The sequence below is a fragment of the Natrix helvetica genome (assembly GCF_964273705.1).
Source record: "Natrix helvetica genome assembly, contig: HAP1_SCAFFOLD_268, whole genome shotgun sequence".
NCBI lineage: Eukaryota > Metazoa > Chordata > Lepidosauria > Squamata > Natricidae > Natrix > Natrix helvetica.
Genome location: NW_028113509.1, coordinates 1 through 15,186, shown reverse-complemented (window position 1 = coordinate 15,186; position 15,186 = coordinate 1). Strand labels below are relative to the sequence as shown.

At 47.5% G+C, this 15,186-nt stretch overlaps 1 protein-coding gene across 1 annotated transcript; it reads right to left on the bottom strand.

Annotated features, from left to right (window-relative positions):
- Nucleotides 1-938: 938 nt before the first annotated feature.
- On the bottom strand, nucleotides 939-11,988 carry LOC309382362 (LON peptidase N-terminal domain and RING finger protein 3-like; the record flags this gene model as incomplete). Its single annotated transcript, XM_081971872.1, has 8 exons — nucleotides 939-2,098; nucleotides 3,982-4,131; nucleotides 5,825-5,987; nucleotides 6,886-7,044; nucleotides 8,405-8,526; nucleotides 9,827-9,941; nucleotides 10,979-11,072; nucleotides 11,673-11,988. The coding sequence occupies 8 exons, from the start codon at nucleotides 11,986-11,988 to the stop codon at nucleotides 1,940-1,942; spliced, it is 1,278 nt and encodes a 425-aa protein (XP_081827998.1). The 3' UTR covers nucleotides 939-1,939.
- Between the last annotated feature and the right edge of the window lie 3,198 nt (nucleotides 11,989-15,186).

The window sequence follows — 15,186 nt, the reverse complement described above, 5'->3', positions numbered from 1 at the left end:
GATAAATGTCCACACTGTCAAGAAATTTCTCAATTCCAGGTTGCTTCTCTCCTTGATTCATTTCCATCCATTGCTGCTTCTCCTGCCTTCTGGTGCTTTGGAGAATAGGTGGAAACTCCCCCTTCTTTTGTGGCAGCCCCTCAAATACTGTAATACTGCTCTTAGGTCACCCCTAGATCTTCTTTCCATTAAACTATGGTAGATATATTGTTAGACAGCAATAATCTCTTTTTTGGTTCACCAGCAGAGGGCAGAGGAAACTTTTATAGAGAGCTGCCAGAAGTGGATTTAAATGGCCAATTTCCCAATTTCTCACCCTGAGCAATTAAAAATCCTTCCGAACTCGTGCCGAATGTACTTCGTGGCCCTAATCCAAGATCCCTGCATTAAAGCAGAAATCTTACTTAGCACTTTTCGGGAACAGAGGCCGCACAGTCTCGCAACTTACTCTTGGTGTTAAAGTCTTTTTCCTTGGAAGGAGTTCTCTCGGCGCATGAATTGCAGAAAAGCGAATATCTGTAGTCTAAGAACTAGCAGGGATGATGGGTGCAGGGTGATAAAACAATACAGAGCTGTTTCAGGGCAGTGCTTTTCAAACTTTTAACATGGGTGGATATTTATAATGTTCTGTTTGGGTTTTATTTATTTCTGTTTGCAAAGGGAGAGGGAAAAATATCTGGAAAATGCACTTGGAGCAAAATAAGCCTTGTGATAGTTTTATGTGAAAAAGGGGTGTTTGCAAGTCAATAGTCAAGACAACTTGGGTGGTTGGGTGGGAGGTTTTGCAGTGGTCGGAACTTCAAAACCGGGTCATAAGTAGCTTTTGGTGGTGCAACTTATCTTCAAACATCGCTGAAGTGACTGCAACCACAACTGTATGTTGTGTACACACACACAAACACACAGCTCAGAACTCTAAAAGCACTCAGGAATAATCATTAAATGCAAGAGATTTACTTTGGAGTAAACACACAGAGGTTCTCGCACTTACAACTGGAACAAAAAACAACCTGTGCAAAACCAAAATTCAAGCAGAGACATCTGCGACCAAAATTATACAGTTATTCCTGAATCCTTAGGGAGAACAATTGCTAAATAATTCAGACTTTGCAAAAGACTGTCAGGTTAGTCTATGGTAGCAAGAAAAAAAAAGTCAGGAAGAATCCAGTGGCTTCTATTTTGACCGGCAAATTTTTAAAATTAAAAAGTCAAGTGCTTTTGACAAAGCTTGGGCCTATAAGGAAATGTATATTCGCCGGCAAAGGGGCTACTAGGTTCTTCCTGATTTGTGAATATTTTAAGCTTCACATTAACTGGATTCGTTTTAATGCAACAGTTCCAAATAAAGATTAAATTAAATAATTCTCAACTTAAAAGGACGCTGTGACAAATAAACACATGTCTATTTTGTCGAATTCTATTACAATATATAGACAGGCGCCTCTGTGAACAACATAGGAACTTCGCTTGAAAGGCAGCTGCTGAAAAAGAAACTTCAAATAAACAAATATATATATATTAGAATTTGGCGGAAAAAGGAGACCCATACACTCCATGGGATTTCCCAAGGAAATCTTGCTTGGCATTGCCCTACTGATGTCTCCTGTCAGACATTGAGCAGTGTTTCTGCTTTGCAGACCAAGCTGGGAGCAGCTGGAAGATTATTGCAGCTTAGAGAAAGGAGGATTTTTTTTTTCCTTTTCTTTTTTCCATTCAAGAGGTGGGAAGAACTTTGAGACCTGAGAATTTAAGGCCCTCCTTAAAGTTCGTTTTTGCCTTCGGGCACAATCAGTGGGAAGGAGTGTGTGTGTGTGTGTGTGTGTGTGTGTGTGTGTGTGAGAGAGAGAGAGAGAGAGAGAGAGAGAGAGAGAGAGAGAGAGAGAGAGAGAGAGAGAGAAGGCCTTGGATTGCAAGGGCATTTACACCCTCCCTCCCCCGTTCATTTCGTCTGAGTGAGGAAGAGAAAGGTTAAAATGCTCCGGATGCCTTTCAGACGCGCCTTCAAGGAGGTCATCGCTAGGAAGGGAAGCTGGGCTTTGTTCTCCAGAGGAAGGACGGCCAGGATCCACCAGCACCAGGCGGGACCATCGGGGTTCACCTGTAATGAAAAAAAGGCACACCTGCATCAAACCTGTAGGACAGGGGTGTCAAAACTTAAGGCCCGCAATGGGGGGGGGGCGCAATGTGGTCGGATCTGGACAGCTTTGGCCCCGTCTACACCAGGGGTGGGATTCAGCCACTTCACACTGGTGGTTGCAAGGACTGGCTGGCCCTGCCCACCCCTCCTTCCCCCTCCCCAGAGTCTCCAAGCAGCCAGTTCATCATGCCAAGTAACTGCCCGGGCAGAGGCTCTGGGAGGGCGAGAAACAGGCCACCCTGACGTCCAGATATGGGCCTGTTTCCGGCCTCCGAAGCCTGGGGAGCCCGTTTACGCCCTCCCGGAGGCTCAAGGAAAGCCTCCGGAGCCAGGGGGGTGAAAACACCCTCCCTGCTGTGGTGCAAGAGGCCGAGTAGGCCATGCCCACCTAGCATTCGGGCAGAGAACTGGTTGCTAACATCTCTGGTCTACCCAGTGCAAAGTGGAAACATGCCAGCAATTTGGGGAGTGGCGTCAAGCTGCCCATGCACACCCAGTTGGCCACATCCACCCTGCCCCCTCGGTCAACCACAGCTCGGATACGGCCCTCAATAAAATTGAGTTTGATACTCCTGCTGTAGGAGATGACTGGGCTGGGGCAGAAGGAGGGTCAAAAGTGTCATCAGTCACGAGTCCCTGTGCGTCCCCAAGAGATCTAAGTCCAGCCCACCTTGAATTTCTTCCTTATCCCCTGCTCATTTCCCTTGACTTTTAGTTGGACAGATTCTTGTAGTGAGCTTAAGCTTGTGGTACATCTTGATACTTGTTGGAACTGTCTTGAATCTCCCAATTTCCCAGCCCTGTGGTATGCATTACTTGCTACCAGTGGTGCTTAACTTACAACTATTTGCTTAGCAACTGTTCAAAATTACTACGACACTGAAATAGTGATTTACAAACATTGCAGCATTCCCCATGGTCAAGCGATCGAAATAAAGGCAATTGGCAACCAGCATGTATCTACAATGGGTTGCATTGTCCTGAGGTCACGCGATCACCAATTCAAGACATTCCAACAAGCGGAGTCAATGGGGGAAAGTGGATTCTCTTAACAGCATGATTCACTTAACAACTGCAGTGAATCACTTAACAACCAGGGGGGGAAAGGCCATATAATTGTGCACTTAATCATCGTCTTGTTTACCAATGGAAATTTCAGTTGTGGTTGTTGGTCGCGGATGACGATTCCTAACACTTTACCGGGCACAGAGGACATACTGACTAGGATAAGGATGGCTTTGCAAAACTTCTTGTTGTGGCCTCTTAGCCACTGGCCCCTCCAGCAGCCAAATCAGAGGAGGAGGAGGAGGAGGAGGAGGAGGCGTGGGAATCAGGGTCAGCATCAAGGCAACCTGAGAGCTCCAAGGGGGAAGAGGGAATGGACCTTGCACAGAGAGAGAGAGAGAGACAGAGGCAGAGCCTGGGCCGTCCGTCAGCCCTCAGATGGGGAGTCAACAGCCCCCAGGTCTGGAGGTGGCTGATGAGGAAGCGGAGGAACAGCTGGGTCCAGTGCCTGATGTGTGGATGACCAGAAGGCAGAGGAGAGCAATGGAAATCTATGGGCTGATCCTTGGGACAGAAGAGCCACCGCTGCTAGCGAAGCCCCACCCTAGCTCTGGGGATAAACGACAGGGGGCGGAGATGAATAGATGTGGCAGAGAAGTATTCATCTCCCTGCCAGAAGGACTTGTCAGCCTGCCGTGAGAAAGAAACTTTTTGCCGGGGCTGCCAGCGCTCCTAATAACGGAATCTTTGGGTTCACTTCAGAAGGTTTGTCGTGTTTGGGGAGCTGGGTCAGAACACTTAGGAGTGAGCAGAGTTAATTCTGTGCTTGCTCATCGTACCTGTGGGTCTGGTTCTTTAACAGGCATTGGACCGAAATGATGGATAATGCGTACTCTGAGTGAAGATTTCAGAGTGTTGAACCAGGTGCGGGCCTGATCGTACACGGCACTGTGGAGGATCGTCAAGTATTCAGAGGCCTCTCCCTGGACCTAAAACGGGCACAGAACAGAGGAAATGTTTAGGCTGGACCTGGAGATACAGGGGAAGGAAGAGAAATAATTTTTTCCCAGACATGTTTATGATAATAACAATAGGAAAATGATGGTTGGCCAGGACTCGGCTGCCCTCCCCCCCTCCCCCAAAGTAAATCTCTCTCTATAGAAATGTCTGTGTCTGTGTATGTGCATACACAGCATAACTCTGGAACACCTCGAGCAATTTCAACCAAACTTGGTACACAGATGACTTACTCTCTGGAAACAAATTCTATCGGGGTAAGACACCCCTAACACCCCTCGGGATGTGTGTTCTGTTAAGATGCAGCCTGTTGTACCTTAAAATGGCTTCTACTGTATTGGCGTAAAATGGCTTCTACTGTACAGTGCAGTGGAGTTGCCATGGTAACAGCTTCACAGTACTCCACAAGGGGGCTCCCTCTGGTAAGGGGGAAAATCCAACGTTAGAAATTACGTTTGGTCCGTACATTTTCCCCCTATAAATAAATACCAGGGCAACACCGGGTTATCGGCTAGTAAGTTTAAAAACAACACAGGTAGTCCTTGACTTACAACAGTTCACTTAGTGACCGTTTAAAAGTTACAATGTGGCAATGAAAAAAGGGCGTTTGGGATTTGTTTTTCCACAGTGACGATCTTCGCAGCATCCCCGTGGTCACGGGATCAAAATTCAGACGCTTGGCAATTGACTCATACTTAGGACGGTTGCAGCGTCCCAGGGGTCAGACGCTTGGCAACTGGGTTACATTTAGGACCAATGGCTATGTGTCACGTGATCCCCCTCTGGTGACCTTCTGACCGGCAGAGTCGATGGGGGAAGACAGATCCTCTTAGAAAGCCCAGTTACTACTAACTCACCAACTGTAAGGGATTTTCTTAACAGCCACGGGAAGAAAATTTGTAAAATGGAGAAAAAGAGTCGGCAGACAAATGAACAATGGAAATGTTGGGCTCAATTGTGGCCCTAAGTTGAGGTCTTCCTGGATTGACAAAAACCCTAGAAAGCCTTTGGAGTATGTGTGTGCGTGCACGTGCACACACACACATTTGTGTGCCTCTTACAACTATGTTAGATAGGTGACCTTGTTCCTCTCCCTTCTGTTATGGCCGCCAGCGGATCTGGCAGCAGATTCGGACAGTGAGGACGTTGGGGAGGAACCTGGGCCAGTCCTGGAGTCTGGGGAAGGCTCGGACAAGGGCTCTGTGTCGGAGGCAGAGATGGGGACAGGGCCGTCTGACAGTTATCAGCTGCCTTCGGAGTCAGACATCAGTGAGGCAGACGGACAGCTGGAGCCTGTTCCCAGTGTGCACATGCGCAGAGTTGCCAGACAAAGGGAACAGCTAAAGGACAGGGGTCGATTTGGGAGTAAAGCCACAGGTGGATGGTGAATGGCCTCTCCCATAGGAAGCAAAAGGGGAGCAAAAGGGGAGAAGAGTTTGCAGGAGACAATGAGTTCATTCCTGCATTCTTGCCAAGTAATTGGGGTGCCTGGCCACTCTCCAAGCCTAATGAAGGTCAGTAATTGTGAACTATCTTGAAAGAGATGGGAAAGACTTTGCAGGAGAGGAATTCACTGTAAATTAAATATAAAGGGTTTATTGGGATGAGGACTCGGCTTCGTGCTGCTAGGTCAAAACACCTTCTACCTTTGCAGCTCTGACCCACCTTCTTGTCTTCAATGTACTCGATATTCGCTGTGTTGTAGCCGTCACACTTGCTGTGTTGTAGGACCTTAAATCGCCTCTTGCCGATGCTATCCACTACGGAGCGCCCGTCGGTGAAGGCCTCAACGTTCCTTATCTCTAGGATGCAACCGTAATCTGCGAACCTGTTTGCCAGAAGAGTGGAAGCCAAGAGAAGATGATGAATCCAAGATCTGCACGCTCACGTGAAGCCACACACCTCGTGGAGTTTGCGGGAGTAGTAGTAGTAGTAGTAGTAGTAGTAGTAGTAGTAGTAGTGCTTAATTAAATCTCTACCTGGAGAAACCAGGAGATGGTGAGTTTTAGTTCTGCCCTAGGCATTAAAGGCGGCTGGGCAATTAGGGCCAATCAGCAGGAGACTGTGAATCCTAGTCCCACCTCAACTGGATGACTTTGGACCAATCACCATGAATTTTGCTCCCACCTTTGCTATGGAAACTGGCTGGGTGACTTTGGGCCAGTCATTCTCGCTCACCCCAACCCACCTCACAGAGTTATTGTTGTGGGGAAAAATAGGAGAAAGAACGAATGTATGTTAGATAGGTTTGCAGCCTTGAGATACTTGTAAAAATAATAAAGACGGATTATAAATAAATAAAATCTTGGGGACTTTCCAAAAATGCCAATATTGGGAGGGTGAGTAATTTCACTTATAATTTTCCAGTCCTTCTCCTACTATTTGAATTTAATTTGAATGCTACATCACTTAGTTAACCGGAAATACGAATTCAGTTTTCTTCTCTTTGAAGAAGAATGTTGGAAAACAGCCAGCTAGGTTGGGAGGAGGAATCAAGCGAGGGTCTAGCTGGGAATCATTGCATAGTCACAAATGGCAGAAGCTTGACCTCCCTGAGATCCTGATGGGAGGCTTATCTGGCCATTCCCAGGAGAAGGTAAGCAGTGTGGAGAGATTCTTGCATACAAAGTTAGTGACTACCATTATTCCCAAGGGGCTCCTGTTGCATCGGCTCCTGAAACTGAAACAAGTGGCGTCAGTTCTGATGTTCATCATATGCTACTTACCCTTTGACGGGATCTCTAATGCACATGCCAAACTGCCTGGTGCCCGTCTCCATACATCTCCGAACCATCAGTCGGTAGCAGGGCTCAAAGATGTGCAGAGGGCAAGGAACGGTGGGGTAGGCCATCGTGCAGACGAAGATGGGGACATTCTTATTCAAGCTGCAGTGAGAAACTTTGTATTAAGCAAGTACCATGCTTGCTTGCTCATAAGATAACTCATAAAGGATTAAATACTTATGCATTTGCAGTTTTGTCAAACTCTTCCATAAGTAGATTTTCCCCCTTCAAATTGCACAGCATTACGTTTCCTCTGTGGCTGTGAAAGTTGGACCATAAGGAAGGCTGAGCACCAAAGAATGGAGGCCTTTGAACTCTGGTGCTGGAGAAGACTCCAGCGAGTCCCTTGGACTGCAAGGCCATCCGATCGGTCAGTCCTGGAGGAGATCAACCCTGATTGCTCTTTAGAAGGCCAGATCCTGAAGAGGAAACTCAAGTACTTTGGCCACCTAATGAGAAGGAAGAAGGACTCCCTGGAGAAGAGCCTCATGCTGGGAAGGATGGAGGGCAAAAGAAGAAGGGGACGGGAGAGAATGAGGTGGCTGGATGGAGTCACCGAAGCAGTCGGCGTGAGCTTAAATGGACCTCAGAGGATGGCAGAGGACAGGAAGGCCTGGATGGGTCAGACACGACTTCACAACTAACAACATTTCCTCTAGATCAGTGTACCCCAACCTTTGTCATTTAAAGATGTCTGGATTTCAACTGCCAGAATTCCCCAGCCAGCTTGCTTTTTTTACCCTGTTTCCCTGAAAATAAGCCCTCCCCAGGTAATAAGACCAATCGGGCTTTTGAGCCCATGCGCTAAAATAAGCCCTCCCCTAAAATAAGCCCTCCCTGAAAATATTGCAACACAGCAGCAGCCATGAAGTGAACATGCTTGTCACCTCCTACACCTCAAAAATAATAAGACCTCCCCAAAAATAAGGCCAAGTGCTTATTTCGGTGGTCAAAAGAAAATAAGACCCTGTCTTATTGTCAGGGAAACACGGCAGTATCATGGAGAATCTGGTGAAGTCCACAATCCTCTTTAAAAAAAAAAAACCACTAAATGCATAATATAAAATGGTGATACTAAAGTTGTAATGTTCCCCCCACCCCAAATTTAAATGTCTATTCAGCCCCAGAGGGTTTATGGGGCCCACTCTATGTCAATACCAACCCCCAACTTCTTCCTTGAAAGACAACTTATCAGTTTGGGCAGGTAGAAGTCCACACTTCTGAAAGTCACCAAGGTTGAGAAACCCTATTTTAAGAGCTTTAGATATCAGAAGGTACCCTCAACACATAACTACCTAGCCCGAAGCAGAATATTGAAAGCAGGAATCATTTGAAACGCCTTTTATCCCCCAAACTATTTTTAACCTAATCCTGCAGCCACAAAAGGATGTCAACTCCAGCTGAGCTGCCAAATAATTTGTTTCCTCATGATTGCAGGACAGAAAAAACTGGGGTGACCTACTTGGAAAATTCAGCCATCTCTTCTTCATTAAGCTTTTTTCTTTCGGCAAGTTCCACTGGAAGGTACTTGGCGATCAATTCCTCCATCAACACCGTCTTGCAAAGTTTCTTCATGGCCAGGCACTGGATGAGAAAAAGAGACCGTTCAGAAACCTCGGGAGGAAAGATGACACAGGAGCCACCACCCAGAAGGCAATTTTTGGTGGTTCCATTCTTATTCACCTAGATGGGCTAATGCCGTGATGGCAAACCTGTGGCACGCAGAGCCATTTCTGAGGGTCCGCAAGGCTTTGCCCTGTCAGCTCCAGCACACATGCGTGTGCTAGACAGCTGATTTTCAGCCGTTTTTTGCCCTCCGGAGGCTACCCTGACTTCCGGTTTGGGCGTTGGACTGTTTTTCACCCTCCGGAGGCTTCAAGGAAGCCTCCTTGAAGCCTCTGGAAGGAGAAAAACGGCCCAACGGGCAACTCGGAAGTCTGTTCCCGAACTTCCAGTTTGCGTGTTGGGCCGTTTTTCGCCCTCCCCAGACTCCTAGAAAGCCTCTGGAGGGCAAAAAACGGACCTACCAGGCCCACCAAAAGTCAGAAAACAGGCTGTTTCCAGCCCCCGGAGTGGGTGGGGGAGACTGTTTTCACCCTCCTCAGGCTCCAAGAAAGCCATGCGTGCATGCGTGGGGCAGCAGAGGGGTTCACATGTACATGCGCAGGGGGCACAGCGTGGGGGAGCATTAAATTATGGGGGTGAGTGTGTGCAATTGCAAATGTTGCTGAAGTCCCGCCCACCCACTGGCCCCCCACCCTACCACCTTTGTCTCCTTGCAGCAAACAGCAAATAGCCTGGTTAGCTTCAGCACAACCTGATTTCACACAAGCAGCTTATTGGTGGTTGCACCGGCCTCCCGGAACACCACTGATCACTGTTCCAGGCTGTGGGGATCACAACCGCCTGTCGCTGCCCATTGCTGCTGCCCTCTATCACCACCTCTACGCAACCCGTTTTTGGCCTCCACGCGCCCTATTTTCGGCCCGTTACAGGCGGCGGGGATCACTCCTGCTTGGAACGGGCAGAAAATGGGGCGCATGTAGGCCAAAAATGGGGTGCATGGAGGTAGCGATAGGCGGCAGTGGTGATGGGTGGTGGTGATCCCTCCCAGCCTGGAACAGCTGATTGGCGGTATTCCGGGAGGCAGATCCAACTGTTAATCAGCTGCTCGTGCTAAATTAGGCTGTGCTGAAGCTGACCAGCTATTTGCTGCGAGGAGGCAAATTTCTGGGAGGCAGCGGCAGATTTTTTTTTCTTGTGCCAAACAGGCTGTGCTGAAACTGAAACGGGCTGTTTGCTGCAAGGAGGCAAAGGCAGATTTTCCCCCCTTGTTTTCTTCCCCAAAAGCTGGGTGCGTCTTATAGTCTGAAAAATACGGTACCTCTAAGAGGTTGTCTTTGCACAAAGGGCACTCTGGGTTGTGATCCAGGCATCGTTCAAGGCATCTTAGGCAAAAGGTGTGTCCACACGGCGTGGTGACAGGTTCATAGAAGAGCCTGTGGGGGAGAAAGGCGAATCTCAGAAGAAGTCAGAAGAAATCACAACAGCTTCGGTGATCCAGGATTTTGACTTACAATCTTGTAAGGAAATTCAAAACAAGTGAAGACACGAAACCACATCTCACCTCAGGCCAACAAGCAATGTGGTAGATGAGCTTGGTCAATCCGGTCAAGGCCGCCGGCGGACCCACAACACTCTTCTCCAGGATCAGTTAAATCCACTCTCCTGGTTTTCCAGGTCTCCCTCTCCATTGGTACTTTATGGGATTTGGGTTGGTTCTTCCCTTAAAATGCGCATTATTTCTGTGACCTTGTGCTTCTCTCTTTATTGTGAGTGTACAATGCCCTTTGTCTTAGGAGGACGGGAGAATGGTTTAATCTGAATACAGGTAGTTTCCGACCATAACGGAGCCTGCCAATTAGGGTCCCTAACGCAGGTCATCACATGGCTAAGCTGATTTTATGACTTTTGCAGAGATGGTTACACAAAAGCCACAGGCGTTAAGCGAAACCCGTTGTACACTACGTGTTTATTAAATGCGCGATCGGCTGACTCTGCAAACCACTTAGAGAGGCCTGTAAACTCTGACTCTGGGCAGCTTACGAGAGTAAAAACAGTGGTGTGTTTTTGACGGAAATGTCATCAATCACAGACATCTGACTGTGGAACGCTGCAAACTGTGATAAATGTGAGCTGGTTGCAGAGAGCTCAAAATGCAGTTATGTAACTGCAGGTGTGTGTGTGTCTGTGTGTACACCCAACTGGTTTTTGTGGTTTAAGGCAGGACTAGAACTCGCCACCTTACAGATTCTAGCCTGGTGCCTCAGCCATGAGACCAAACTTTCAAATCACAATGGTTGATTCTGCTCAGGGAGAATGGACTAGAAGACCTCCAAGCTGTCTCCCATTCTTCTGTTATTTGTTCCAAAAGAACCCGAAGACGATGCAACCGAAGCACTTTGAGTGTGGTCTCTCTTAGAACTGGACTAATGCTTTTGAACTGGCCTATCCATAGAAAAAACACATCAGATACCTCATGCACAGGGAACACTCCATGTCAGACGGATCCACACAATCAAAGGCGATGCAATTTTCAGCCTTGGGTTCTTCTTGCTCATCACTTTCATCTACCAGAAAGGAGCGAAGGAGAAGGAAGAGAGAGAGGAGGAGGAGAGAGGAGGAGAGAGAGACAGAAGACAGGAGAGAGAGAGAGAGAGAGAGAGAGAGAAGGGAGGAGAAGAAAGAGGGAGACGAGAAGAAGAGAGAGGAGAAGAGAGAAAGAGAGGACACAAGAAGGGAGAGAGAGAGAAGAAAGAGGAGAGAGAAGAGAGAAAGAGAGACGGAAGGAGAGAGAAAGAGAGCAGAGACCAGTGCGATTGTTAGGGGAAAAAAATAGGCAAATTTCATTCCCCCCCTTGCCATCGAGTTGTCTAAATTGCAAATGTACAACCATTCTAATGCACATTTGGTGCTTCAGGGCAACAGAAATACACAATGAATATTAAATTCATTGAACTTCAGCGAACTGAAGAAGTTTCTTGGATGAGAAGCCAAATATTTTCACGGAAAAAGAAACCCCCCAAAAGTCCAGTTGCCTTTTGGCAAAAACATATTTGGGACAACCGTCCCAATCTGGATGATGCAGAATCTCCATAGATTTTCCTGGTCTGATCTACACTTGGTGATCTGACCCTTGCTGAGTGCGATTCCTTGTTAACACAGCTTACCCATTTTCGCTATTTTGGGGGGCAGATCTGAACCAGCAGCCACTTCAGCTTGGCGTTTATTCTTTTGAGGCGTCTCTTTCTCAGCAACGGTCTCCCCGGACGAGGAGACGTCTCCGTTTTCATCCAGGCTTCCTTCCTGGCTAGGAAGAGGTTTTTCTGAGTTGTCACAGTTGGTCACATTCTGGTCTTCACATGTTTCCTGGTCCATGTCAACCTGCGGCAAAAAGAAGGGATCGTCCGGGATCTGTTTTTGAGACTTCTCTGGGCAACATTTGTCCTTCAGGTGCCACCAGGCGAGACCACGATGGCCTGTCATCTCACCTGACTAACATTAAGTAAAGGTTCCCGTTACACATATGTCCTAGTCATTCCCGACTCTAGGGGGCAGTGCTCATCTCCGTTTCAAAGCCGAAGAGCCAGCGCTGTCCGAAGATGTCTCCGTGTCATGTGGCTGGCATGACTCAATGCCGAAGGTGCACGGAACCTTCCCACCAAAGGTGGCTCCTATTTTTCTACTTGCATTTTTTTAATGTGCTTTCGAACTGCTAGGTTGGCAGAAGCTGGGTCAAGTAATGGGAGCTCACTCTGTTACGGGGTGCTAGGGATTCGAACCGCTGAACTGCCCACCTTTCTGATTGACAAGCTCAGCGTCTTAGCCACTGAGCCACTGCACCCTTGACTAACATTACCCACCAAAGTTTACATGAGTTTATGGAATCACAAACCAGCTACTCTTTTTCAGTGTTGGACAAATGCTGACCCGTTTTCATTAAAACAAAAAGAAAAATGAAAACAGGCCATTCCTGCAACGGTCATTAAGCAAATGCCATAGTCATTAAGCAAGCTCATAGTTCACCATGGGCCGTTTTTGTTGGAAATCAGAAGTAAACACAGGTTTCTGGCAAAGACGCCATAAATCACATATAGACCGGGAGAAACCAGGCTTAAGAGCAGGAAGTGTGAGAGGGATCTTGGAGTCTTAGTGGACAATCAGCTAAATAGGAGCCAGGCGTGTGCAGCAGCTGCCAAAAAAGCCAATGCAATCCTAAGGTGCATTAACAGAGGGATACAATCAAGACTTCCTGATGCAACTCTATAAAGCCTTAGTAAGGCCACACACCTAGAATCCTGCGTCCAGTTTTAGTCACCACACTATCAAAAAGATGCTGAGCCTCTGGAAAGGGTGCAGAGAAGAACTACCAAGATGATTAGGGGACTGGAGGATGAAACATATGATGAACTGAAACTAGGCATGGCTACTCTAGTGAAGAGAAGGACCAGGGGAGACATGATAGCAGTATTCCAGTATTTGAGGGGCTGTAAGAGAGAGGAGGGGGTCAAGATATTTTCCAAAGGCCAGACAGGGAATGATGGATGGAAACTGAGCAAGGAGAGATTCAACCTAGAAATAAGGAGGAATTTTCTGACAGTGGGAAAAATCAACCCATGGAACAGAAGTTGCCTTCAGAAGTTGTGGGAGCTTCATCCCTGGAGCCTTTCAAAAAGCGACTGGACTGCCATCTGTCAGAAATGGTATAGGGTCTTCTGCCTGTGCAGGGGGTTGGACTAGATGACCTACAAGATCCCTTCCAACTCTGTTAATCTGTATCTGTAAATGATATCGATGGTTATGCAATTGTGGGGTGCTGCAAAACGCCATAAATGGTGCCTGGTTGCCAAGCACTCATATGCAGTCATGTGACCACATTGGGGGAGGGGAATGCCGCCACATTGGAACTGCAAAACCAGGTTGCAAGTCCCTTGATGGATGTCCAGTGTCATTTAGAATGGTCACCAAGCGAGCAGTTGTAAATTGAGGATTATATGTAATCTGATTACATATTCATCATCTTCCTTTAATGACCTCATAATCCCTTTTGTGGCGGAGTCCGGGCAAATGAATGGAGCTGAGTGTTTACTGGCCAGATGCCCTTCCTGTCGCCAATGCAGAGTTTTGTTCAGCAGATAAATTCTCATTGTGCTCAAAGAGAGAGAAATATCCGCCTCTACCTAGGATCGAACTCACAGCCTCCTGATTTGTGAGGCGAGAGCTCCACTTCCAGGCCACTGCACCACAATCTGATTACACGTTGACTCTCTTAAAGTATCTAATATTCCCACATGCAGGCCAAAGGTTTTTGCGATCAGCCAGCTTTGATCTTGGAGCATCCTGCAATGTAGGTTAAGCCAAGCCACCATTGTGACTCCATGCCACGGGATGTTAACAAGGCCAGAGCGGGGGCCTCCAAACCGAATGTTTTCTTAACCAACAGATCCGCCAAACCAGTCCCAGATTTAATCCTCTGGCACCGAGCACGACTGTACGTTTTGGCATCCCAACGCATCACTGCCTGTCAGGCGGAGGTAAGAGACAATTACAAAGGTATGAAAATCATAGATTAGTTGTCTCTGGCTTTTATAAAGTACAAAATTCCAAGCTCCTTGGTAACACACAGCCTGGAAAACGCTGACCTCAGAAAAGAGACCTCCTGAAATGTAACTTTTTTTTGTGCCAGTCCAGGAAAAAGGAGAGCGAAAGCTGGAACAGTGCTCTTCAAAATGAAAAAGGTCTTCTGCTGTCACCACATAAGCCGAAGAGTGAAAACCAGATGATTGTCACTTGTTACATCTTTTCTATCCTGCTCTACGGAGGGGAGAGTTGGGTCTCTGACAGAAAGCCAGCTGCCAGGGAAACTGGAGCAGAGTCAAGACAGTGAGGAGGTTGGGGAGAGCATGGGCCAGTCCTGGAGGCTGGGGAAGGCTTGCACGAGGGCTCTGCATCAGAGGCAGAGACTGGGCCGAGGCTGTCTGGCAGTGATCAGCTGCCTACGGAGCTAGACAGCAATGAGGCAGAGGAACAGCTGGAGCCTGTTCCCAGTGTGCGCATGCGCAGAGCTGCCAGAAGAAACGAACAGCTCAGAACTTAGGGTGGACTTGGGAGTAAAGTCACCAGAGGAAGGTGATTGGCCCCTCCCATACGGAATAAAAGAGGAGCGAAAGGGGAGGGGGCTTTTGCAGGAAACAATTCGTTGGTTTGTTGGTTCGTTAGATTTGTTTCAGGAGTGTGAAGATCTGTCCGTGAATCTCGGGGACTCTGTGCCCAATCTTTCCTTGCACTGCCCTGGAAAATATTTACATGGCAGCTTTCCAAGATAGATAAGGTCTGTAGTCATAAATATTCCTTTGAAGGACTGTTTGCCAGGCCTTGGCTGAATGTGAATGAGAGGACTTCACATTCATTTAATAAAAGGGGTTTTGCTTCATGCTTTTTGGGGAAGCCGAGGTCAGAACAAAGCCCCTAAAGAGACCAGAAGCCTTTGAAATGGGGTTTTACAGGAGGCTGATACGTATAAGCTGGGTTGACAAAGTCAGAAAGGAGGAGGGGATAAGCCCCCTAGGAAAGCCAAGGGAAATAATCAGAACCATAAAAAAGCTAAAGTTAGTACGTTTTGGACCTGTAATGTGATACCCAGAAAAATACGGCATCCTTCACTTAATCCTCCAGGGTAAGACT